This window comes from Plecotus auritus (assembly GCF_963455305.1).
Source record: "Plecotus auritus genome assembly, chromosome: 4".
Taxonomy (NCBI): Eukaryota; Metazoa; Chordata; class Mammalia; order Chiroptera; family Vespertilionidae; genus Plecotus; species Plecotus auritus.
This window is the reverse complement of record NC_137775.1, coordinates 42248763-42273606: the sequence shown is the minus strand read 5'-3', so window position 1 is coordinate 42273606 and position 24844 is coordinate 42248763. Positions and strand designations below refer to the sequence as shown.

The following is a 24844-nucleotide window of genomic DNA, read 5'->3' as shown; positions in this document are numbered from 1 at the left end:
TTAAGATTCCAACTCATTTCAGAAAATAATTTAAGCGTTAGCATTGAAATATAGTGCACAAAAAGGAAAGTTTAAAAATTAAAGCAAAATAAAACCAAAGAAAAGAATGCTGAACTCTACTTCTTTATTCTTTTAAAATTGAAATCACAATACTCCAAAAGAAGTCTTCATTAATTGAACCAACTTATGCCCATAGAGCATTAATCTCATATGCAGCAACTGCTGAAACCTCAATGAAAACATTCACCTTCTTGCAAAAAAGGTATTTTTATACTATGCACATGTGTATACACCATTTTGAGATAGATGTGCACTCTAGTCCCTGTTACACTGCTCACTAGCAGTGTGTCTTTGTCATTAACTTCCATCTTATAAAAAATAAGCCCAGCCGGCTTGGCTCAGTGGTTGAGCATTGACTTATGAACCAGGAGGTCACGGTTCGATTCCCGGTGAGGGAATATGTCTGGGTTGTGGGCTCGATTCCCAGTTTGGGGTGTGCAGAAGGCAGCTGATCAATGATTTTCTCTCATCATTGATGTTTCTATCTCTATATCTCTCTCTCCCTCTCCCTTCCTTTCTGAAATCAATAAGAATATTTTTTAAAATGATACTTGTCCTGTCAAAATAGGAATATTGTGTGTGTGTGTGTGGGGGGGGTCCAATCGGGGAAAAAGGAGACATATGTAATACTTTACTAGGTGTATCAGTTAATAATGTGGATTTTGTAATCAAAGAAAACACGATAATTTCAAGAGAAACATCAAAAGTGCTTTATTCAAAGTAATGTCCTTCGCTAGCTACACATTTCCCCCATCTTTCAGGTACTATGTGCATACCGTCCCAACAGAAGTTTTGTTTTGAGACAAACCATTCAGAGACCCAATTTTCCACTTCTTCACATGTTTTGAAGTGCTGCTCAGAAAGGGCATGTGCCATTGATTGGAACAAGTGATAATCTGAAGGAGCAAGGTCTGGTGAACATGGCGGGTGGGTTAATACTTCCCAGGCAAGATCTTTTAATGTGTCTTTAACTGGTTTTGAAGTGTGTGATGGTGTGTCATCATGAAGCAAAATTACATTGCCGTGTCTTCTGGCACATTCTGGTCGTTTCACGATCAAAGCATGGTTCAAATTGATTATTTGTTGTCGGTGGGGATCAGTATTAATGGTTTCACCTGGTTTTAGAAGCTCATAATACACCACACCTTCCTGATCCCACCAAACGCAGAGCACTGTCTTCTTTCTGAAGCGATTTGGCCTTGCAGTCGATGTTGATGGTTGACCTGAATCAACCCATGATTTTGTGCGTTTGGGATTCTCAAAATAAATCCACTTTTCATCGCCAGTCACCAGTATGTATCAGAGGACTAAAGTCACATAAAAATAATGTTGGCATAAGAATAAATATAGTACAGAAACAGATCCCAGTAGTCAAACTATTTTAATGTAAAACAGAGGTGGCATTTTTATCCAATAGAAAAAGGATAGTTTATATCAGGAGTCAATATACTATGGCCTGAAAGCCAAACTGTGCCCTTTGCCTGTTTTTGTTAATCAAGTTTTATTGGAACACAGCCATGCCTATCATCTGCAAATTGTCTATGGCTGCTTTCATGCTATAGTTGCGACACAGACCATCTGGCCTGCAAGGCTAAAAATATTTACTATCTGGCTCTTTAAATAAAAAGTTTGCCAACCTTTAGTTTATATAATAAATGACTCTATTACAGCCAACTATAACCTGGAAGAAAACAGAACTGTACCCCTATATCTCACACAGTATTTAAAAATAAGTTCCAGATCAATTAAAGACACACACACACACACCTATATCTATATGAAGTCAATATTACAAGAAAAGTTAGGTAACAAAACTATGTATAACCTGTAACTGTATGGGGAGAGGCCTTCTTAACAAATAAAGAAATCATACATAACAAAGAAAAAGATATAATTGGCTATATAAAGAGTTAAAAACTTTTTTATATAAAGATACCCTAAAAATCAAGATAAATCTTATAGTTGTGATTACTTTTAAAAAGTGATTTATAGAAAAATGGTTAATATTCAGGGTAGGGCAAAAGTAGGTTTACAATTATGAGAACACAAAACAGTTTATTCCTGTATTATTATTATTATTTATTGTATTGTATTATTTATTTGTATTACAACTGTAAGCCTTTGCCTGGATATAAAAAATATTTTATAAAACAATATGATTAACCTAAAAGGAAAAAACAAACAAACAGGAAAACAAATCCACATGGCCAAAAAAGGTGAATGGATGTGTAAACTTACTAGGTGTGAGAGAAATACTAACTAAAGTAACAATGAGATTGTCTCTAAAAGTCAGAGTTATAACACCTATTGCTGGTGAAGATATACCAGAAGAGGCATATTGTCCTAGCTTGTTTGTAGAAATCTGAATTCATACGTTTTTGGAAAGTAACCTGGGAACATTTAAAAATATTTATATAGCCTTGTTTGAGGGGCTCAGTAGTTGACAATCGACCTATGAACCAGGAGATCACAGTTTGATTCCCGGTCAGGACATATGCCTGAGTTACAGGTTCCATCCCCAGTGGGAGGCATGGAGGAGGCAGCCGATCAATAATTCTCTCTCATCAATGATGTTCCTATTTCTCTCTCCCCCTCTCCCTTCCTCTCTGAAATCAATAAAAACATTTTTTTTAAAGATGCTTATTCTTGTTCATTCTTCATTAAAATTGAGTTGTTCAAACTAAAAATATTGGTACATTGTTCTTGAGAGCACTATCTGAATTTATTTTTAACCTCTAGAATAACATCTATATATATAAAAGGCCAAGTGACCGTCCGACCATCCGACTGGTAGCTATGATACCCACTGATCACCAGGGGGCAGATGCTCAACACAGGAGCTGCCAAGCTGTTAGGACTTGGTAGCGGCAATTCTCGGATGACGCACACTGTAATCAGAGAGGAGGGAGCCCAATTCTGAGGTGCGTCCCTTGAGAACCACCCGTTGACAATCCAGGACCCCTCGGGGCACCTCACCTGCTGGAGGGACCCCGCTCACTCTGCAGACGTTCTTCGAACCGGGGTGCCACCCCAGGTGTGGCTGGCCGGAGAGGGATGGCGGGAGGTTGGCTCCAGGGCGTGTCTGGCCCATCTTGCCCAGTCCTGCCCTGCTGGCCACCTTCTAATTAATTTCCTTTCAATGTGCATGAATCTGTGCACAGGGGCACTAGTATAGAATAAGTAGGTGATTAAATACTCCTTATTGAGTAAATGTAAACATAAATTATAATATAAATTATTGAAAAATATTTATAGGAGAAAGAAAAATTCATTAATATGGTCTGATCTTTTTCCGATCCCTAAACTCTGTGCTCAGGACCACCAGGTTGTCCTCATATTGACAATGTGCCCTCTAGGGTCCTCACATTTACAATATGCTCAAAGGTCTTCTCATCACTTTTTCATTAACTTAACTCCACCTATTTGTCACATCTCAAGAGACACAACACTTTATCAAGAAAGCCCTCTCTGCCCTCCCAAAAACTAGATCAAATTCCCCGTAGAGGAATTAGGCTTTGATTGCACTATATACCTCTCCTTCCCAGCACCAATCACAGCTGTTTTTTATATTTATACTTACTTGATTAGCTTCTTTCTATCTCTAGATTATAAACTTTATAGAGGGTGATGTATGATATTAATCACCACTTGTAGCACTGTGCACAGCACAGGGTAGAGCAGGGGTGGGCAAACTTTTTGACTCGAGGGCCACAATGGGTTCTTAAACTGGACCGGAGGGCCAGAACAAAAGCATGGATGGAGTGTTTGTGTGAACTAATATAAATTCAGAGTAAAGGAGCGGAGGGGAGAGCAAGAGAACCGGATAGAACAGCCGGATCCGGCCCGCGGGCCGTAGTTTGCCCACGGCTGGGGTAGAGCATGAAAATATTTGTGAGTAAATGAACTTGTTGAATTAATGAATGGATAAGACAAACTTTTCTGACACAAAGTACATTGGCGGGTTAACATTTATAAATCCACTAGAGGCCCGGTGCACAAATTCATGCACCGTGGGGTCCCTCGGCCTGACCTGTGGGATCGGGCCGAAACCGGCTCTCCGACATCCCCCGAGGGGTCCCAGATTGCGAGAGGGCATAAGACAGGCCGAGGGACCCCACCGGTGCGCGATCGGGGCCAGGGAGGGACGTGGTAGGTTGGCGAGCCGGGGAGGAACTGCGGGAGGGATCCAGGGCGTGTCTGGCCCGTTTTGCTCAGTCCCGATCGGCCCAGACCCCAGCAGCAAGCTAACCTACTGGTCAGAGCATCTATCCCCTGGTGGTCAGTGCACGTTATAGCAAGTGGTTGAGCCGCCTTAGCATACTGTTAGCATATTACGCTTTGATTGGTTGAACAGCCTACCAGTCGACTGGACACTTAGCATATTAGGCTTTTATTATATAGGATTGCTTCTTGGAAAACAGAATAATGTGCCAAATATTCACTCACAGTCATTGTACAACGTTTTTAACAGATATCTTCGTTAAATACCCATCTGTTTACATGTGCTATTTTAAATAAGATTCTAGTTCCATTTCTGCAACACTTCCTGCCATTAACCTCAACTCTAGAATACTGGTTAAAATGAAGCACCTGGATTTCAGGAAAACAGACTTGAAATTCACACAACAAACTAAACTGTTATGTAAATGACAGGAATGACACATTTGGGTCTATAATGGGCCTCTAGACTACTTTTGGATTTATTTTACTTTACCACTAAAATTCTGCACTACATTTTAGTCATTTTGAGTTCATGATGACTGAATTATGGATGAAAAAGAACTAAAGTTTTCTAACAATCTGTACAAAAGTCAGTCTTTAAATAATATCACCAGTTAGAGATTTTCTAGGTTTCTATCAACTTTATTTGGTTAAGACATATTTCATTTTATGTGACAATTGTATCTTAAAAATTCTATAAACTTAATTTTTATAAATAAAGTCATACTTTGTAATGTCTCACCTAGGTCTGAATACTAACTCTTCCATTTTTCATTTGTGTGCTCCTGAGCAAGTGACTTTAAAGTCCCTCAGCTTCAGTTTCCTCTTACATAAAATGAAATAATGATTCCTACATCCTTATAAGATGGTTTTGAGGCTTCCAAAGACAAAATGGGTCTCACTTAAGCATGCTCTCTGTGCCTTTCTTTTTTACCCCTTGCTACAGAGGAAGTCTATTAGGACTCTGCAAGGAAAAAATAAGTATTTTTGCAAAACTATGCCCCTCATTTATCTTATTAATAAACCTGGATTTTTCAGGTTTTTTATTTAAATTTACTTACTAATTTAAGGTCTCAAATAGTACAGAAATTTATATCTCGTATGTTAAAAAGGTGCAGATTAATCAAAATGCAGTCTAAGTAAAAGCTTTGCAAATCAATGAAATATGCCAACATACAAACAAATCAGCTGTAAAGGAGTTAGCAACAGAAATCTGTATTACATTTAGATCATATAATTAGGAAAATGGAAAGCAGAACCCTCCTTCCTTTGGACAAGGCAAGAATGAAGAATCGAAAATATAAAATAGGGAATGGAAAAAGGTGAGAAATGAACAATAGGCGAAAACGAAGGCTCCTAAATTTTTATGTTCACTTAATGTATTTCACTTCTTAAATCTTAACAAATTCAAGTAAGAATCAAACTGGAAAGGGGTAAAGACAACAATAAATTGTCAGTTGAGAACATCAGTTTCTGTCTCCCATTTGAGGAAAAATCACTATCATGACACAGGCAAGATCAGGCAGCAACAGAGGTCCCACCTGGCAGCCACATTTTGCCAAGCAAATTCTGAGAATACTCTAGCTCCACACTTTCTATCTAATTATAGAACTTTATGAAAACCATTCTCTCTTTTATACATATTCTGTCTTTCTCTTCCCCTCCCTCTCTCTCGTATTCTTTCTCTCTAAATCCTGTGTGATGATACCACAGTAAGAGGTATGACATAGCTGATAATTTCCCCAGAAATGAATGATAAATGTGAAAAGGAAGATCTCTGTTTGTGTACATCTGCACTATTCTAACAATAATAATCCCCATGTTAAGTAATAGTATAACACACTTTTCCTATATGAGTTTAAAGTATTTACAATATAGAAACCACAGTATACTAGTAGTTAAATATACATGTCAAAACCTAACCGTCCAAACAAGTGCTGAGAGGTATACATCGCAAATTAGTTTTGGAGTTCTTCTGAGGATGTCTTCAGAATCTGTGATATGTTTTATTCAACTATTCCACAAATAAGATACTTTGCTAAACTCTGGGAATGCATTATGGCACATTACTATGAAGATCATGGAAAACAGAATAGTCCCCAATTAACTATTAATAATTGGTGAACAATTTAATAAATCAACAAATACTCACAAAAGCCTACTAGTACATGCCAGGTACCTTTTAGACCATGGACACACAGCATGAACAAAACAATTACTCTGCATTCATAAAAAGATGAACCATTTGAAAAGTATAAATTTCATTTTTAGAAATGATTAAAAGTCATATGGCACCATAAGGACTTGAGTCAAAAGGTGCCACAAAGAAAAGGACTGTTTGTTGTAAAAATGATCAATCTGCTCTGAAGCTAGGAGTTTAAATGTTTTAAAAAATAAGAACATCACTGGTATAATTATATAAACCAGTCATATAAGCTTCTTTAAAAAATAAAGAAAAATTACTATGCCCCTTTCATTGTATGGATGAGGAAACAGAGGCCTAGCAAGGCTGAGTAACCTCCTATGGATACACAGGTGTCAGGTCTGGCCTCCCACAGAGCCTCAGAGGCCTCCCTTTCTAGTTAAGTTCTCTTTCTAGGAAACAACTTTTTTCAAAAGGGCAATTGCTTTATCATTTTTGTCTTAAATATTTTACAATTTTTTGAGCTCAGTGAGGTTGACATGTAGGCACAAATTGTCAGACCAGAAAAATGAAGCAAAAATAGGTCAAAATACCCAAGTCATTAGCTCAATTATTATTTGACAAAGGAGGCAAGGGGATACAATGAGGTTAAAGATAGTCTCTTCAATAAGTGGTTCTGGGAAAATTGGATGGATACACGCAAAAAAAATGAAACTAGACCACCAACTTAGACCATACACAAGAATAAAAAACATGGATAAAAGTCTTAAATGTAAGTCCTAAAACCACAAAAATTCTAGAAGAAACCATAGGCAGCAAAATATCAGACATCTCTCATAGCAATATGCATGCTAATACATCTGCTAAGGCAAGGGAAACAAGTGAGAAAATAAACAAATGGACTGCATCAAAATAAAAAGCTTCTGCACAGCAAAAAGAAATCGTCAACAAAATGAAAAGGGAGCCCCTTGTATGGGAGAACCTCTTTGCAATGATACATCTGATATGGGATTAATATCCAAAATATACAAGGAACTCATATAACTTAACAAAAGGAAGACAAACAAATGGGCAAAGAACCCAAATAGACACTTCTCTAAAGGGAACATACAGATAGATGTTCAAGAGACATATGGGAAAATGCTCAAAGTCACTAATCATCAGAGAGATGTAAATTAAAACAACAGTGAAGTATAACCTCATACCTATCAGAATGGCTATCATCAACAAATCAACTAATGAAAAGTGCTGGCGAGGATGTGGAGAGAAAGGAATCCTAGTACACTGCTGGTGGGAATGCAGACTGGTGGAGCACTGTGGAAAACAGTATGGAGTTTCCACAAAAATTTAAAAATGGAACTCCCAGTTGACCCAGTGATCCCACTTCTAGGAATATATCCTAAGAAGCCAGAAACACCAATCAGAAAGAATATATGCACCCCTGTAACAGTGCAATTTACAATAGCTAAAATCTAGAAATAGCCCAAATGCCCATCAGATGAGTGGATAAAAAAGCTATTACACATTTATACCATGGAATACTATGCAGCTATAAAAGAGACGGATCTTTTACCATTTGAGACAGCATGGAGGGACCTGGAGGGTAATATGCTAAGCGAAATGCCAGAGAAAGACAAGTATCACATGATTCCACTCATATGTGGAATTCTAATGAACAAAATAAACTGATAAACAAAATAGATCCAGAGACATATAAGCAAGGAACAGAGTGACGAATCTCAGAGGGAAGGGGAGGGGAGGAGGGTTGGGTAGAGAGAGATTAACTGAGAACTTATATGCATATATGCATAATTCATAGACACAGACAACAGTGTGGTGAAGGCCTGGAAGGGGGGAGTGCAGGGTGGAGGAGATCAATGCACTAGAGAACTTCAAGAAGTAAGATGTCTGAGGCTTTCATAAGTTATTATTGTTAATAATGTAACTTCCTACCTGATATATTCTAAAAGGGATGTAACGAAATCCACTTTCTTCTGCAGGATATTCCATGAGTTTCCGATTGATGGCCCAAAACTGGTCAAATCTGTCTGTAACAATAAATTATTTATTAAAAGTGAGTAACATTATAACTTAATACCTCACATGAAGAGATAAAAGTTGTCAAACCTCTACCTTTTAGAAATTTCTGAAAGGGTATTATTTATATATATGATTTTTCCCCTTAAGTTTATATTTCTATAACTAAACACAAAGATATAAAATTAATTTTCTACATTATTGCTTCCTCTTCCTAGATAGACATTTTTCTCATAAGAAAAACCCTAAACAGATTATGACTGGGATACCCCATCAGACTGGGATGAATATCTTGATTTCCTTTGTTCTACTCCTATTATCTAAACTATAAAGGCAACCGCTTCAGGTGACCTGAATTTTAGCCAGAACTTGCTTTAAGAAATGAAGTCACAATACCAAACACAGTTAACATTAAACAGCAAAAAATATAAAATTATAGGAAATGCTTTGAAACAAATGTGAACTAATTAAACACCTTAAAAATTTTTTCAGGTTCAATTAAAAAAAAACAACACCCACTTTACTGAGATATAATTCATATACCATAAAATTCATCCTTTTAAAGTGTGCGACTGAGTGTTTTTTAATATATTCAGAGTTAAGCAACCATTGGCAATATCCAATTTCTAAAAATTTTCAACATCCCCAAAAGAAATACATACCCATTAATAATTATTCTGTTTCCCTGTCCTCCTTGCTCCGGAAATCACTATTCTCTATTCTATTCCAGAAATTTTATATAAATGAAATCATATTAAGATGTAGTCTTTTGTATCTGTTCTCCCCCTCCCCTCAAGACTATGTTTAAGCCGAAACTGGTTTGGCTCACTGGATAGAGCGTTGGCCTGCGGACTGAAAGGTCCCGGGTTCGATTCTGGTCAAGGGCATGTACCTTGGTTGCGGGCATATCCTCAGTGGGAGGTGTGCAGGAGGCAGCTGATCGATGTTTCTCTCTCATCGATGTTTCTAACTCTCTATCCCTCTCCTTTCCTCTCTGTGAAATATCAATAAAATATATTTAAAAAAAAAAAAAAAGAAAAAAGAAAGAAAACTTACTAAAAAAAAAAAAAAAGACTATGTTTAAGGTTCATTTATGCTATACCATGTATCAGAACTTCATTCGTTTTTATGGCCAAATAATATTTCATTGTATGGAGATATCACACTTTGTTTACCCATTCATCAGTTCATGGGACATTTGAGCTGTTTTCACTTTTTGGCTATTATGAACATTCATGTCCAAGTTCTTGTGTGGATGCGAATTTTTTCAATGTTCTTGTGGATATACCTGCCATATGGTACCTATGTCTTGAGGAATTGCCAAACTGTTTTCCAAAGAGCCAGCACCAATTTACATTCCCGTCAGAAAAGTATAAGGGTTCCAATTTGTCTACATCAATGCCAATACTTGTTACTGCGTATCTTTTCTATTATAGTCATCCTAGTGGGTGCAAAGTGGTATTTCCTTATAGTTTTGATTTCCATTTCCCTAAGAACCAACTATGCTGAGCATCTTTTCATTTGTTTACTAGCCATTTATGTATCTTCTTTGGAGCAGTGTCCATCAAATCCTTTGTCCCCTTTTCATATATGAAAGTTCCTTATGTATTCTGGATACAAGTCCCTTATCTGGTAAAGGATAAGTAAATTAGCCCTCACCCCCCGCCGGAACCCCGTTCTGTGCATTGTTATTTAACTCACTGAGAATTTTAGCTTAAATGATTTTTCTCTCAGAATCAAATCTCTGTAAAGCAAATAGCTCCAGAATTTCTGATCAGTTTGGTATTAAAGCATATTTGCCACTACTAGATTCGTCTCAATCCAATTTACTGGCAATCTATTCACCCTGCTTATGCCATCAAAATTGTTTTAAAAAATAAAGCTTAATTGTTTCTTCTGATATCCCTGGTCCTAGAAGACTGTGTCAGGCTCTAGGCCTTCTCTAGAGTGATATTATACTAAGACTGATAGCATATGGAATTTAGAATCCAGTTAGTTCTTTGCAATTTTACAAATAACAACTGTTTGTTCAGACTGTTATGAATTTAATTCAGAACCAAGACCAGACGCTTGGTTTTCTGATTCAAAGTCCACAACCGTTTCAACAGCTGCAACCACAAAACTGCATCATAATGTTAAGAAGAGCTCTTTTGACCACAGTCCTTTCATTTATGAATCAATTATTCTCTTAATGCTTTTTTAAAAATTAATTTTTGTCTGGCCAGTGTGGCTCAGTGGTTGAGCATCAACCTATGAACAAGAAGGTCAGGTCATGTTTCGATTCCCAGTCAGGACACATGCCCAGGTTGCTGGCTTGATTCCCAGTAGGGAGCGTGCAGGAGACAATGAATCAATTATTCTCTCTCATCATTTGATGTTTCTGTTTCCCTCCTCTCCCTTCCTCTCTGAAATCAATTAAAAATGTATTTTAAAAAAGCACTTTTTTTCCATTAAGTAGTAAGCAAAAATGTAATAGCTAAATAAAATGATTCTTCTTGCATACCTGAGATTTTACTCATTGCTCATCATTAATGATCTCTAGCACCTACCTACAATAATGCATGCATAATATATGCTCTTGAGCCAAAGAATGAATAATAGAATACTATGTACAGAACTTCTCACTGAAAATTTTGGGTTCTAATCCTAGGTTTGCAACTAAACAGCTACGTGATCACAAAGAAATCAACTGAAAAGTCTACCATAATTCACTTATAGATGAAATCAAGGAATTAGATTAAATAGCTTCTAATGCCTCTCCTGAAAATAAAATTTTGTAATTATTTATGATACCCTCTTTTATTAAAATAGAACCTGTTAAAAACCACAAGAAAAACATTATAGTAAAATGAAAGATTTATACTATTTTTAACAGGAAAAAAACCCCACCAAACGTGTTAAAGCAGTCATTCTTAACCAGAGAAGATTTTGCTCCCTGGTAGATATGGAGACATTTTTGGTTGTCACTACTATAGTTCAGGGATGCTGCTATACACCATACAATGTGCAGGATAGCACCCTACAAACAAGAATTATCTGACTCAAAATGTCAATAGGGCTAAAGGAAGGAAAGCAAATATAAACATACAATAAAAAGTACAGAAAGGTTATTAGCAAAAAAGTTATTATGTACTTATATATCAAAAAAAAAAATCTGGAAAAGCAACATTATTGTGTCCATTATCAATTTAATGACAACTCAAAATTCACCCTTCAACATATGCAGTGCATAATGGACACCATTTCTTTAAGCGTCTCTACTGTGATGAGCACATTAAGCTTTCCCAGTATAAGGTGCTAAAAGGACACCGTAAGAGAAAGGGGCTCCCGACTACAGGCACATGAAGGCCCCTTGCCCTTATCAGCACCCTGATTTCCTGTGGAGGCCCATCTGCTCCTCTAAGGTTTCCCACAGAGCTACCACTCCCTCTGCATAAACACGACACTTGTTACTGGTGGCCATAACTCCACATTGTACTGATTGTCCAGTGAATGCAGACCAGCTCTAATCTGGGAAAAATAACCAAATTTTCCACCAATCCAGGGGATGATCTCTACCTTTTCCAGCAAGTTCTAAACCCAGCCTTGGAAAGGGGCTCCTTGTATGTGTGACCTTCCTCCTTTAATCCTAGGGTATCATATACAGTCACATATCTTTTGAAAAAACTGAAGAATAAAAGTGGCAATTTTAAAACTGATGAACAAAAACAGATCCAGAGACAGAGAAGCATTGATCAGACCGTCAAACATCAGAGGGAAGGCAGGGGAAGGTGGGGGGAAAAGGGAGAGATCAACCAAAGCAGTGGTTGCCAAATGATGTTCCGATTGCCAACTGATGTTCTGTGGACCACTGGTGGTCCATGAGGTCCGAAAGGTTGGTGACCGCTGAACCAAAGGACTTGTGTGCATGCATATAAGCATAACCAATGGACACAGACACGAGGGGGATGAAGGCACGAGCGGGGGCGGGGACAATGGGGGGATAAGGACACATATATAATACCTTAATCAATAAAGAAAAATTAAAAAATAAAAGAAATAAGTCCAGTGTACTTAAAAAAAAAAGTGGCAATTTTGAAGGATGTATCTATATTTTCATTTGAGTTTTAGGAGAGTTAAGAACTGAAGGTGAGTTTTTAACATTCTCACACCACAAATAATATATGTATCTACAAGCCCCCACAGGAGACATGGAGGACATCTATGGGCCTGCTACTCAGCCTCATTCAGTAATGTAGTTGTCAATGGCCGAAACCCTCACACTATAAAAAAGGGGTAAAATGGCCTCCACATGCACACACTATTCACTTCCTGCTTTTTAATGCCTGTAATGTCAAAAAGCAGATTTACTGCATCCCCCCCCCAAAAAAAAGTATCAGATCATGACAGCCCATAAAACACAAATGTTAAGCTTTTCTTTGAAAAGCAAATGGTTGAACATCACAATGAAGGGACCCTGCTCTTCACAAAATTTGCATTTACTAACATTACTATTCAAATCACTACAAGTGGCAGTGTATGATATTTTAGTATTTTTGACCTGAAGCTTTCAAAATATGTAACAAACATCATATCCAATTATAGACTTATTTGAATTAATTTATTCATATGTAATGTTAAATATTTTTGAAAAGCAAAATAGGAAGGGGAAAAACAAATAGCAATTACTAGGCCCAGCGGCAGTGGCCCCGTGGTTAACCGTCGACATACGTACCAGGAGGTACATGGTTCAATTCCCGGAAGGCACATGCCCAGGTTGTGGGCTTGATCCCAAGTAGGAGGCATGCAGGAGGCTGCCAATCAATGATTCTCTCTCATCACTGACGTTTCTCTCTCTCTCTCCCTCTCCCTTCCTCTCTGAAATCAATAAAAATTTATTAAAAGAAAAAAGAAATAGCAATTACTGGTAGGTTACCTAACGCAGATGTGTTAAAAAAGTGACCTGTATCTTCAAACGCATTTGTCTTCTGAGTCTAATCAAATTCAGAGAATCTTATGTTACTAGGACAGTTAGGCTGAACCATGGCAAGCAGCAGCACACCCACTGGTGCTTAGATGCTGCTCAACAGAAGTACACCATACATTTCTATGAGCCCATCTGCTTGAGGTTTAAAGTTATTGAGATATATCTTTGGGGAGGCCTTAACTAAAGCAAAGAAGTCTTGAAAGACTTCAATGCCCCGTGAAAATTCATCATGAAGACAGAGGAGGCAGGGCTAGCGGTCTGGCCTCTACATTAAGGCTGAGAGGAGTGCCAATCCTGGAGAAGGCTAATCCTTAAATACTGTATATAAACACTCATCTTGCAGTAGAGTTGCACCCTAGGGAATTGGTTGTTTGAGTGAATCAAGAGAGCAATAAAATCTGCACTCCAGGAAAATCCTGACCTGGACTATCATTGTCTCAGAATAAGACGTTTATCTACTCCTGTGCTATAGTCTAGAAAATTGGAGTCAAGGGCAGTAATCAATATATATTTTTACAGTGCAATTAATTCTCTCTGTATTCACTGTTACAACTTTCATCTAAACCACTATCATCTCTCAACTGAACCACTGTACAGCCTACTAAATGATCTCTGCCACTCCACTTAAATCTCTACACAGCATCCAGAATGTGCTTTTAAATAAACTGAATCAGATCATTAATGAATAAATTTCCAAACACTTTTCTAATGAGTCATAAGAAATAATGCTTTATGATGTACTTTAATAATATGGTTATTTCAAATTCTGTATTAGAATCATTATTTTAAAAGACAATCTACAGTACCTCCTTAATGCCTACAACTGGAGCAGGTTGGTCCCCGCCCAAACTCTGCATGCAAGCAACCATCTATAATAATAAAAGCATAAAATGTTAATTAGACTGGACATCCTTCTGGATGAAGTCGGAGCTTGTGAGGGAAGCCTGGGTCCTGGGTGCCTGCGGGGGGCAAGAGGGAAGCCAGCCTGGGTCCTGGGTGCATGGGTCCTGGTTGCCTCCCGGCAGCCAGAGGGAAGCAAGCCCAGTCCCGGGTGCCAGAGCGAAGCCAGTGCCGGCCGCCAGGAGGAGGAAGGCCTACTCTTGCACAAATTCCGTGCATTGGGCCTCTACTCTCTCTATATATAAGGCTAATATGCTAAGTGTCCTTCCCACTGTCCAACCAGTCACTATGATGCACATTGACCATCAGGGGGCAGATGCTCAACGCAGGAACTGCCGTGACCTACACTTGCCGTTTACAGAGAAACAGCAGTGCGGAACTGGCTGACAAAGCAACACTTGGCTTCCCCCAAGTGGGACACAGGCCCCGCCACCACCCCGGAGTGACAGCTCACCAAATCGCAGCCGATGCCATGGCCAGCCCAGAAATGGTTGCCTTGGGCGCCGGGTAATGATGTCATGTAGCAACGCCTGGCTTCCTCTCCCTAGCGACTAGCCTCTTTACAGTTTCTTCAGCCCAGGAACACCACTTGCTTTATACCCAGATGGAAACATTTACACTTTAACCAAATGTCTGTGATGCGTTTTCCCGTGCCTCATCTCATTTGATCCTCACAGAAGTCCTGGAGTAAGTAGATAGGAAACTCGATGAAATCCTATTTTCTTTTCATTAGCCAGAAAACAGAGATTTAGAAAGCTTAGAAACTTGACCCAACTGAAAAGAAGTAAGAAATGGTGGACCTTGAAAATTACTTCATGTTTTCTCACTGCACAGAATATAGTCAAACACTGCTATAGTTAAATATTTTACCCTTTGTTCTCCCTGCGTGATCTACAATAATAATCTGCTTCATGTTGATATTTACTGCTGTGCTGCTGACAATTACCTGCAAGAGAAGTTGGGGTGCTTCACTGGGCTGAAAAAAGTTTAGTTAAATCAGAAAGCAGGTCTAATTAAGCAAGTATATTCTATATCTATAAAAGGCTAAGTTGACTCCTGCATGCGCGAATGACAGTTTCCACTGTCATTGTCGATTGTGAATTTGGTTGACACTACTATTATGGAGAAAGGGCGGATAGTGATATTAAAATATTTCTTCTAATTAATTTCCCTTTCAATGTGCACGAATTTGTGCACCAGGCCACTAGTGTCAGCAATTAAATATTTCTGCCCCAAGAAGGTTTTTTTCAGCCACCTCTCACCCCCTTGGGATGCAGTGTTTCCTGCATGCATCTCAGAGCTAACTGACTACCAATCTGCTTACTTACTAGGCCCCAAGTCCCCTATTTTTCTTTTCTGTCCCTAGAAAACACTAAGATCATTCCCCTATCACAGTTTTCTAATCTTCACATAGCCACTTCTTTCTCACCATTCAAGTCTCAAAAGTGTCACATCCTCAGAGATTTCCCTCATAATTGCAACAAAGCCATTATTCTATTTACTTCCAAACACTTATCATTACTTGAAATTATTCTATTGTTCATCAACTGTCACTCTCCCCAAACTAAAATTTAAGTTCCATGAGGGCCAGGCATTTATCTTCAGTCCTAAAAAGTTCCTGGCACAAAATACAGGCTCAATGAACTTTTGTTAAATAACTAAATGAATGACTGATTTAGGCAAGTGGGGAAAAACAAAAAAAGGAACCCCAAATGTAGCATTGCATAGTGGAAAAAGCAGACACCCTAGAGCCCCACTGCCTGCCTTTGTTTCCTAAATTTGCCATTTATTAATATCTGGGTGAGTTTAAGCAAGATACTTTTAAACTGTGTGTGTCAATTTCCTCATTTGTAAATGAAGATATTAATAGTATATATTCATAAAGTCACTGGAAGGAATGTGTTAATATATGCAAAATACTTACAATGATACCTGGCACAAATTAATATTACATAAGTGTTTTGTCTCTCAGGCTGCCAAAGATACTGAACTTCTAGAGTCAGCAACAAGGTAAGTGAAAGGTGAAAGCCAATATGGGAAAGTGGTTATACCAAACCCCATCATCACAAGATTGCTGGGTTGTCCAGTCTGGCTCAGGGCCAGGGAGTCTGCACCATTCACATCAAATTCTATGTGAATGCTGCCCCCTGAAGTAATGCAATTGAAATGGCCTTTGCCAACCATAGTAGGGAGAATAAGAGCCCCCTGAAGTAATGCAATTGAAATGGCCTTTGCCAACCATAGTGGGGATAAGAAGAACACAATCCAGTTGCAACACTTTACAATACCATATTCCCTTCATGTCTCATTTTGCTTCCTCCAATCCTTTCAACTACCATACAAGGCCCTATTTTCTCACTCTGTGGGAACAATTTACTTGCCATTTACCTTCCATCATTTCAACTGCATTAATCTCCAGCCATATCATGAAATAGTAGTGGGGGCAAGAATGGTGATCCAAGAACATCTAAGTCAACATCTGGGGAGTCCTCCAGTCTTGGCAGACTAGTCTGAGTTCCACCTCTAAGATCTACCTTTAAGGAGATGACCACTCCTTCTCAAGCCCTCTCTCTCCTAACACGTCTCAAATTAATAGGAACAACAGACTGAAAAAAAAAAATGGTGTTTCTTATTAATCTGGGAAGAGGCTCACAATTGTTATAAAAAGCTCCATCTACGAATGGAGCCAGTGAAAACTAGTTACTTTATAAACGGTTTAGAAATATTGCTGGAAACTTAAAAAAAACTAATCTCATCAAGTATTGAAAAAAGCAGGCTGTAAATTTTAATTTCAACATCACAAACCAATAAACCATTACTGCGAGTTACAACAGCTTTAATGTATTCCAAGTCAATCCAGTAATTGACTTTATTTTTAAGTAGACAGAATTCAATTACAGTATTCCAACTAATTAAGTAAAGTTTATTTCCAATTTATTTTGAAATCGGGTAACAACATAAAAAATTCAAAATTTAAAAATTCACAATGCCAAAAAAAACCCCAACTTATTCTACGTGCTCATGTTAAAAATAAAGATGGGGGAAATCATCTTCAATTATACTGCAGTCTTCACTTACTCTAAAAGACAATCTGTAAAAAGTATCTTGTTTGCCAAAAAGAGATTTACAGAGCTATATAGTACAGTGGCAGCCCAAGACTAATTAACTAAATGTATTCCTGTATAAATCACCTATAGATTTATAACCAATAATCTGATTTATTACCTTTCAAATCTACTATAAGTTGATAAAATATTTTTCTTCTCAGGCTAAATTACAGCTTATCACTTTCTTAGATTCAGAGGGCCAGAAACGAATTTAAGGAATCAAGCTCATTCTCACTCACTCAGAGAGCACTCCAAAGTCCTAAGACAAAAATAAAAATCTACTTTAATTTTTGAAAGATGGACAAGAAATAGATATTCCATTATACTCACTGTCACTTTGTGGTTTATTATGCAGGATATTGTCATTTCTAATACAAATCCCTCATGCTTCTGATGAGAAAATGCAAATGAAAAAGTCCTATTAATAATTATTCACTGAAGATGCAGTAAATAATGCAGCATTTCTCAGCATTAGGTGAGCACTTGGACCACTTGAGGAGCTTTAAAAAACACTAATGTCAGGCTCCCACTCTAGACCAATTATTTCAGATTCCCTGGCAACTGTACTCTTGGGAAGCTCCAAGATGATTCTAATATGTAGCCAGATTAACCACCTGCAGATGCAATGAAAAATACTCTCACTTTAGAATCTAGGTTCAAATCCTGATCCCATCTCTTACTAGCTTTGTGAGCTCATTTCCTCATTTTCAAAGTTGACAATGTTTATCTAATTATTCTCAAGAATCTTGAGATAATGCATATAAAAGTACCCAGGCTTGGGACACCACATGGATTTAGCAAATGTAATATAATTTCAGGTAAATTCTGTTCTATTTTAATTTCATGTAACCTGTCTGTGACAGTTACATGAAAAACATCTTTTTTAAAAAAGTCCCCAATTTGCAAACAGTTCATATTATGATCATCTAGTTTAATTCTAGGCAATGAAGAAAAAAAAAAAGAGTAAAACAGTTGATAGAAGGAAAAGTGTGCTCAAACAAGATTTTACTTTGAAGGATCTACACAGAGGTAAATCAAAATTTATTTGCTCCAATTATGTACATAATTGAGTACTAAGAGCTCTAAAGAGAATTAAAAAACAAACAAAATAGAATACATACAATAGGATTTTTCCTTCACTTAATATGTAGTTGGGGAGGCCAAACTGACATACCTACAATTACCACAAGTTTTAATGGGTCTGGTTGTTCCTTTATCTTGAAATTAGTAGTGCTTGATGGGTCAAGTCCTCCCCACTCTGTCCCCATCACTTCAAAGGTAAATGACTAAATGACAGATGGTAAAAAGCATGTTAAAAGTTTAGGCTGGTAGCCCAGTGGTTAGGGCGCTGGCACCAACACTGAAGGGTCGTGGGTTTGATTCCCCAAATCAAGGGCACATACCTGGGTTGAAGGTTTGATCCCAGGCCCAGGTTGGGCACAATGGGGAGTCAACCAATTAATGTGTCTCTTGCACATCTATGTATCTACGTTTCTCTCTCACACTCTCCCACCCCCTCCACTCTCTCTTAAAAAAAAAAAAAAAAAAAGGTTAGGCAGGCTAGTAAAGAAGTGATACTAAACAAAACAAGACTAAAACGTGCTAGAGTAAAAAGTTGTGGGTTCTGATTGTAATAGGACCTCAGAGATCATTTTTATTATGTATCTGAACAGAATTTAGACATTTTAAAAACCCAATTGATGTTCACAGCATTTTTAGGAGAAACTGCAGTTCAAAGCAGGTGAATGATTTGCCTGCGATCATCAAACCAGCAGGCTCTCCGGGATGCTACCATTATCACAGAAAACTTTCAGTAGCATTTCTATAAATAAAAACACTACTTGCTTGGTAAAACTCCAAGTTGAGTCAATTCAATAACCTATGATTAAGAAGAATGGGGGAAACCATTAATGAATGGAATGTTCATGTTATCAAAAATTCCAGAGTTCTATACTTCAAAATTCATGGTAGTGTCAGGTATAATAGTGAAGGGGACCAAAACTTTGCTTTTTGAATTACTAATTTAAGGTAGTTGAGAAACAAGACTCAAAAAGAACCTTTAACCCTTTCCTACCCAAGAGATTCAGATGCAAAGGCCTGCTCCAGGAATGGAAACTTAGCATATTCACCTGGTACCATTAGATAGGGAGGCTCCAGGCAGTGGCCTAATAGCTAGATGCTCCCATGTCCATTGTTTCTGGGTACCCTAGCAAGAATCTGCCTGCCACTTGTGTTCTGCTCCTCCTCAGCTCCCTGTGAATTGCCTATTCCTTTGAAATCTCAGGCTCCTGCTCCCCTTCTCCTTTGACCATAAAGACGTATAAACCTCAACTGCCCAATGCATTCAGGGTCTCATTTTTATATGGCACCCCCAAATGTGCATTCATATAAAAATAAACTTTGAGTGGGGAAAAAAGTAATCTATTTTAGCCATCACAGTAGTTTCATTTCATCTCCTTTGGCAGTTACGGATGACAAAACTGAACAGTTAGCAGTCACTGCTGCAGAAATAAATATTTGCTTCAACATATTCACTAAGTCATAATTTTTCAATGAGAACCAGGGGAAATGCACTGTGAAAATATTACTAAATTAGGAACTACCTCTTAATAGACAAGGACAATGATGAGTGAAACTGAAAAATCATAGTTCAAATTTTAGCCATTAGGATTATTCAGGTGGCATTACTACAAAATTAATTTGTCTTAACTCATTCACTGACAAAACAAAGCTAATTCTTGACATTCTACACATACCTCAAAAAATAGGAATATACTTTATTATTTCCCAAAATGAGTTTATTTTGGGCTAAATAGTATTTTAAACCTATTCAGTAGCTTCTAGTGATAAATGGCATACAAAAGCCTATATATAATAAAGAGGTAATACGCAAATTGACCCTCACACCATCGCACAAGATGGCTGCCCCCATGTGGTCAAAGATGGCTGCCAGGTGAGGGTAGTTGTGGGTGATCAGGCCAGCAGGGGAGGGCAGTTAGGGGCTACCAGGCCTTCAGGGGAGGGCAGTTGGGGGCAACTGGGCCAACAGGGGAGGGCAGTTAGGGGTGACCAGGCTGGCAGGGGAGGGCAGTTAGGGGCAACCGGGCCTGCAGGGGAGGACAGTTAAGGGAGACCAGGCCGGAAGGGGAGGGCAGTTGGGGGTGATCGGGCAGGCAGGGGAGCAGTTAGGCATCAATAAGGCTGGCAGGGGAGTGGTTAGCGGGTGATCAGGCTGGCAGGCAGGCGAGCAGTTGGGAGCCAGCAGTCTCGGATTGTGAGAGGGCAGTCGGACATGCCCTGAGGCGTCCCAGATTGGAGAGGGTGCAGGCTGGGCTGAGGAACACCCCCCCCCCCCCGCCGCCGCCGCAGTGCATGAATTTCGTGCACCGGGCCTTTAGTGTATCCTATAAGGCACAAAAAAATTAATCAGGATTTACAAGAATTCTAGCAGGAACAGAAGTGTTAAAATTTGAAATTATTCTACCCGTATTTCTCAACTTATTCATTTACAACTTAAATGTCTGAATCTCACACAGTATTCTTTGGTGTGAAATAACATTCTTTGAATATAATATGATTAATTTGATAAATAAAAATATTGGGGGGAGGACTTCTAAATGTAAAGCCTTTCCCCTTAACAAGCCTATGAGAAAATCTAAGAAGTATATTATCAAAAACAAGAAGCTAGTTAAAGAAAAACAGCTCAAAAAATCTTGAAGTTTACTTTTGACGGTGGCTTACGATAATTTGAAATAAAGTAAAATTTTCCTGGTTAAATCTTTTATGGAAATTAACTCCAATTTAAAAATTTTGAGGTATTTTATTGATAGCCATCTACTGTTAATTATAGAAATAAGCTAGATGTTAAAAAAAAAAAAAAAAAAAAAAAAAAAAAAAAGCCAGGGAATCAAGAATAGTCTGAATCCTAAATGGACTCTGGGGGAAGAAATGCATAAGTAGAAAGCCACTTTGAAGATAATAATCAGAACTTGACTGAACACACTGCATCTTAGATGAACAAATTTTTTTATTTTGTACTCTTTTTTTTTTTAAGGGCTGCTTCTTTTTTAGTGTTTGTGTTAAAACCTTGCAGCTCTCTGAATTCAGCTAATTAAAATACTGGCATAGTTTAATATTTAAATGTGGTTTTCACATAAAACGATTTCTGAATCTTCTAGTTTTTAAAGCAGTAAGAGACATGCAACGTATAATAAGAAATTAGCACTATTATAGAACTGCGTTTACATCTTTGGTTCAGGAAAAGACATCACTAATATAGAGAACTCTGACACCCAGAGCTTATTTTCACAACCACTGAATCAGGATTGGTCTGCATACACAGAGATAGAGTAAACAGAGTATCACAGCGGTGGGGTGGGAGAGGAGAGGCTTGAAATGCTGAAATTCTCAATAAAGTAATTTCCATGTCTTTGTTTAAAAAGTACATGAAATAGGTCATATACTGGCCAGCATTAGTTAGAGATTGCTGAGCTAAAATATTTATTGGGCCATCCAGACCCCACAAATATAATGAAGGAATGGGTCAGAGACTAAGTAAACTTAAATGAGAAAAGAGACAGAAGTGTTATTAATATATGTAGAGCTAGATCAAGTACCACAAGGAAATCTAGAAAGGGAGATGAAATTAAGCAAAAGAAGAAAAAGAAAAAATATAGAAGACACATGTTACTTCAAAAATGTAAGCACAGCCCAGCTGGTGTGGCCCAGTGGTTGAGTGTTGACCTATAAACCAGGAGGTCACAGTTCGATTCCCCATCAGGGCACATGCTCAGTTTTGGGCCCAAGGCATGCAGAAGGCAGCCGATGAATGATCCTCTCTCTCCCTCTCTGAAGTCAATAAAAATATATTTTTTTAAAATGTAAGCACAATTAGTTTTAATGAAAGTATAGCATACTATTGATTCATTTGTCATTTAATAGTCACCTCAGAAAAAAATAAAATAATCCCCATTGTCCAGAAACAATTATGTGTAAGTTTACATAAAACAGTTAACTGGTTTAATTTGTTTATATGCCAAACTAAAAAGCTTCTGCACAGCAAATGCACCATTAACAAAACAAAAAAGCAACCAAGTTAATGGGAGAAAATATTTTGCAAATATTTCTGATAAGGGGTTAATATTAAATAAAAATATATAAAGAACTCATATAACTCAACAGCAAAACAGAAAACACCTTAACCCAATTAAAATGACAAGATCTGAATAGACAATTTTCCCAAAAATTACATACAGATGACCAACAGGTACATGAAAAGATGCGCAATATCACTAATCGTCAAGGAAATGTAAATTGAAATCACAATGAGATATAACGTCACACCTGGTATAATGGCTATCATAAAAAAGATAAGAAATAAAAAGTATTGGAGTGGATGTGGAGAAAAGAAAACCCTTGTGCATTGTTGGTGGGAATGTAAATTGGTACAAACACTATAACAGTAAGGCAGTTCCTTTAAAAATTAAAAATTTTTAGAACTAACATATGATTCAGCAATTCCACTTCTGGTATCTGTCAGAAATAGAAAACAAAAACACTATCTCAAAAAGATATATTAAGTGTTCATTGAAAAATAAAGAAAATGTGGTTTATATAAATACAATGGAATATTATTCAGCCATTAAAAAAGAGAAATCTTGCCATTTGTAACAACATAAATGGACCTTGGAGGCATTATGGTAAGTGAAATGAATCCAAGACAAATACTTTATGATCTCACTTATATGTGAAATCCAAGAAACAAAAACAAAAAAAAAAAACAAGCTCATAGATACAGAGAACAGCTGGTGGTTTGTCAGAGGCAGGGGTGGGGGAGTGGGATGGGGGGGTGGAGAGGGAGGGAGTGAAAGAAATGAGTAAAGGGGGTCGGTCAAAAGGTACAACTTCCAGTTATAAAATAAATAAGTCCCGGGGACATAATGTACTGCATGGTAACTACAATTAATGATAAAGTATTGCATATTTGAAAGTTGTTGAGAGTAGATGTTAAAAGTTCTCATCACAAGAAAAAAAATTTTTTCTAACTATGTAAGGTGATGGATGTTGACTAGACTTATTGTGGTGATCATTTATTTATTTATTTTTTTAAATATATTTCTTTATTGATTTCAGAGAGGAAGGGAGAGGGATAGAGAGATAGAAACATCAATGATGAGAGAGAATCATTGATCGGCTGCCTCCTGCACACCCCCTACTGGGGATTGAGCACACAACCTGGGCATGTGCCCTTGGCTGGAATCGAACCCGGGACCCCTCAGTCCACAGGCCGACGCTCTATCCACTGAGCCAAACCGGCCAGGGCTGTGGTGATCATTTATACAAATATCGAGTCATGTTGTACACCTGAAACTAATATACTGTTAAATGTCAATTACACCTAAGTTTTACAAAATTAACTTCCTTAAATTAAAAACAAAATAAGTTAAACCTTCCCAAATTTAGGCGGGGAAAGAAGATAGTATGTTAGATAACATAAATGTTAGTAAAGTTTTTTAACTAAATATAAATAAAAGATGTAAATGACTTGAAATTTTATCTAAAAGGACATTACAAATTGATCCTTTGTATAGCTGCAACACGAATTCACTAAAAATTTTTTCAATTACTAATCAGTTTAGACTGAAGCATCAATATAGTCATATATATTTATACATCTATCAACTGAATCTCATATACAAAATGTATTCCCTACCATGGATGAACTCTGGGATATATGACCGACCATTCACTATTATTCATAGACTCTTTACACTAAATTTATGTTAGTATAATTTGCAGTATATTATGAAATAACTGTCTAAATGTTTTCGGCAGTTTTATTATCCATGATGTTCACTGCCAAGTATACCCAAAGCACTGTACAGTAAGAAGGAGCTATGATCCAAATTATTACCAAATTTATTCACTTAAATCATGTAATTTCCAAGAGCAGTATCTCTCCAGAAGCCTAGCAAAGTATCTTTATGGCTTTATATTAAAATGCCAATGTATAAACTTTTTAGATTTCCATCATTATTTTTAATTACAGAAAGTGGAATACTGAGAGATTGACTTAAACCATCCTATATAATAAAAGCCTAATATGCTAAGTGTCCGACCGTTCGTTCAACCATTCGACCAACTGCTATGATGTGCACTGACCACCAGGAGGCAGACGCTCCAACCAGTAGGTTAGCTTGCTGCTGGCTGATTGGGACGTGGGCGAGACAGGCTGGACATGCCCTGGAGCCCTCCCGAGGTCCCTCCCTGGTCAGCCAACCTTCCAGAGTCCCGCCCCGGCCGGCTGGCCCCGCAATCCGGGACCCCTCAGGGGATGTTGGAGAGCCGGTTTCGGCTGGATCCCTGCAGCCAAGGCGAATCCATGCACCGGGCCTCTAGTCCTATATAGTA

General features: G+C 37.8%; 1 protein-coding gene across 5 annotated transcripts in view; it reads right to left on the bottom strand.

Moving 5' to 3' along the window:
* Nucleotides 1-24844, bottom strand: part of ATG5 (autophagy related 5) — a 132246-nt gene that overhangs the window by 49837 nt on the left and 57565 nt on the right. For 4 of the 5 annotated variants that reach the window (XM_080664273.1, XM_080664276.1, XM_080664274.1 and 1 more), the window contains one exon: nt 8378-8472. In XM_080664273.1, the coding sequence (XP_080520399.1) occupies nt 8378-8472 (95 nt within the window). The remainder of the gene's footprint in view (nt 1-8377; nt 8473-24844) is intronic. The other variant, XM_080664277.1, reaches the window with a different exon arrangement.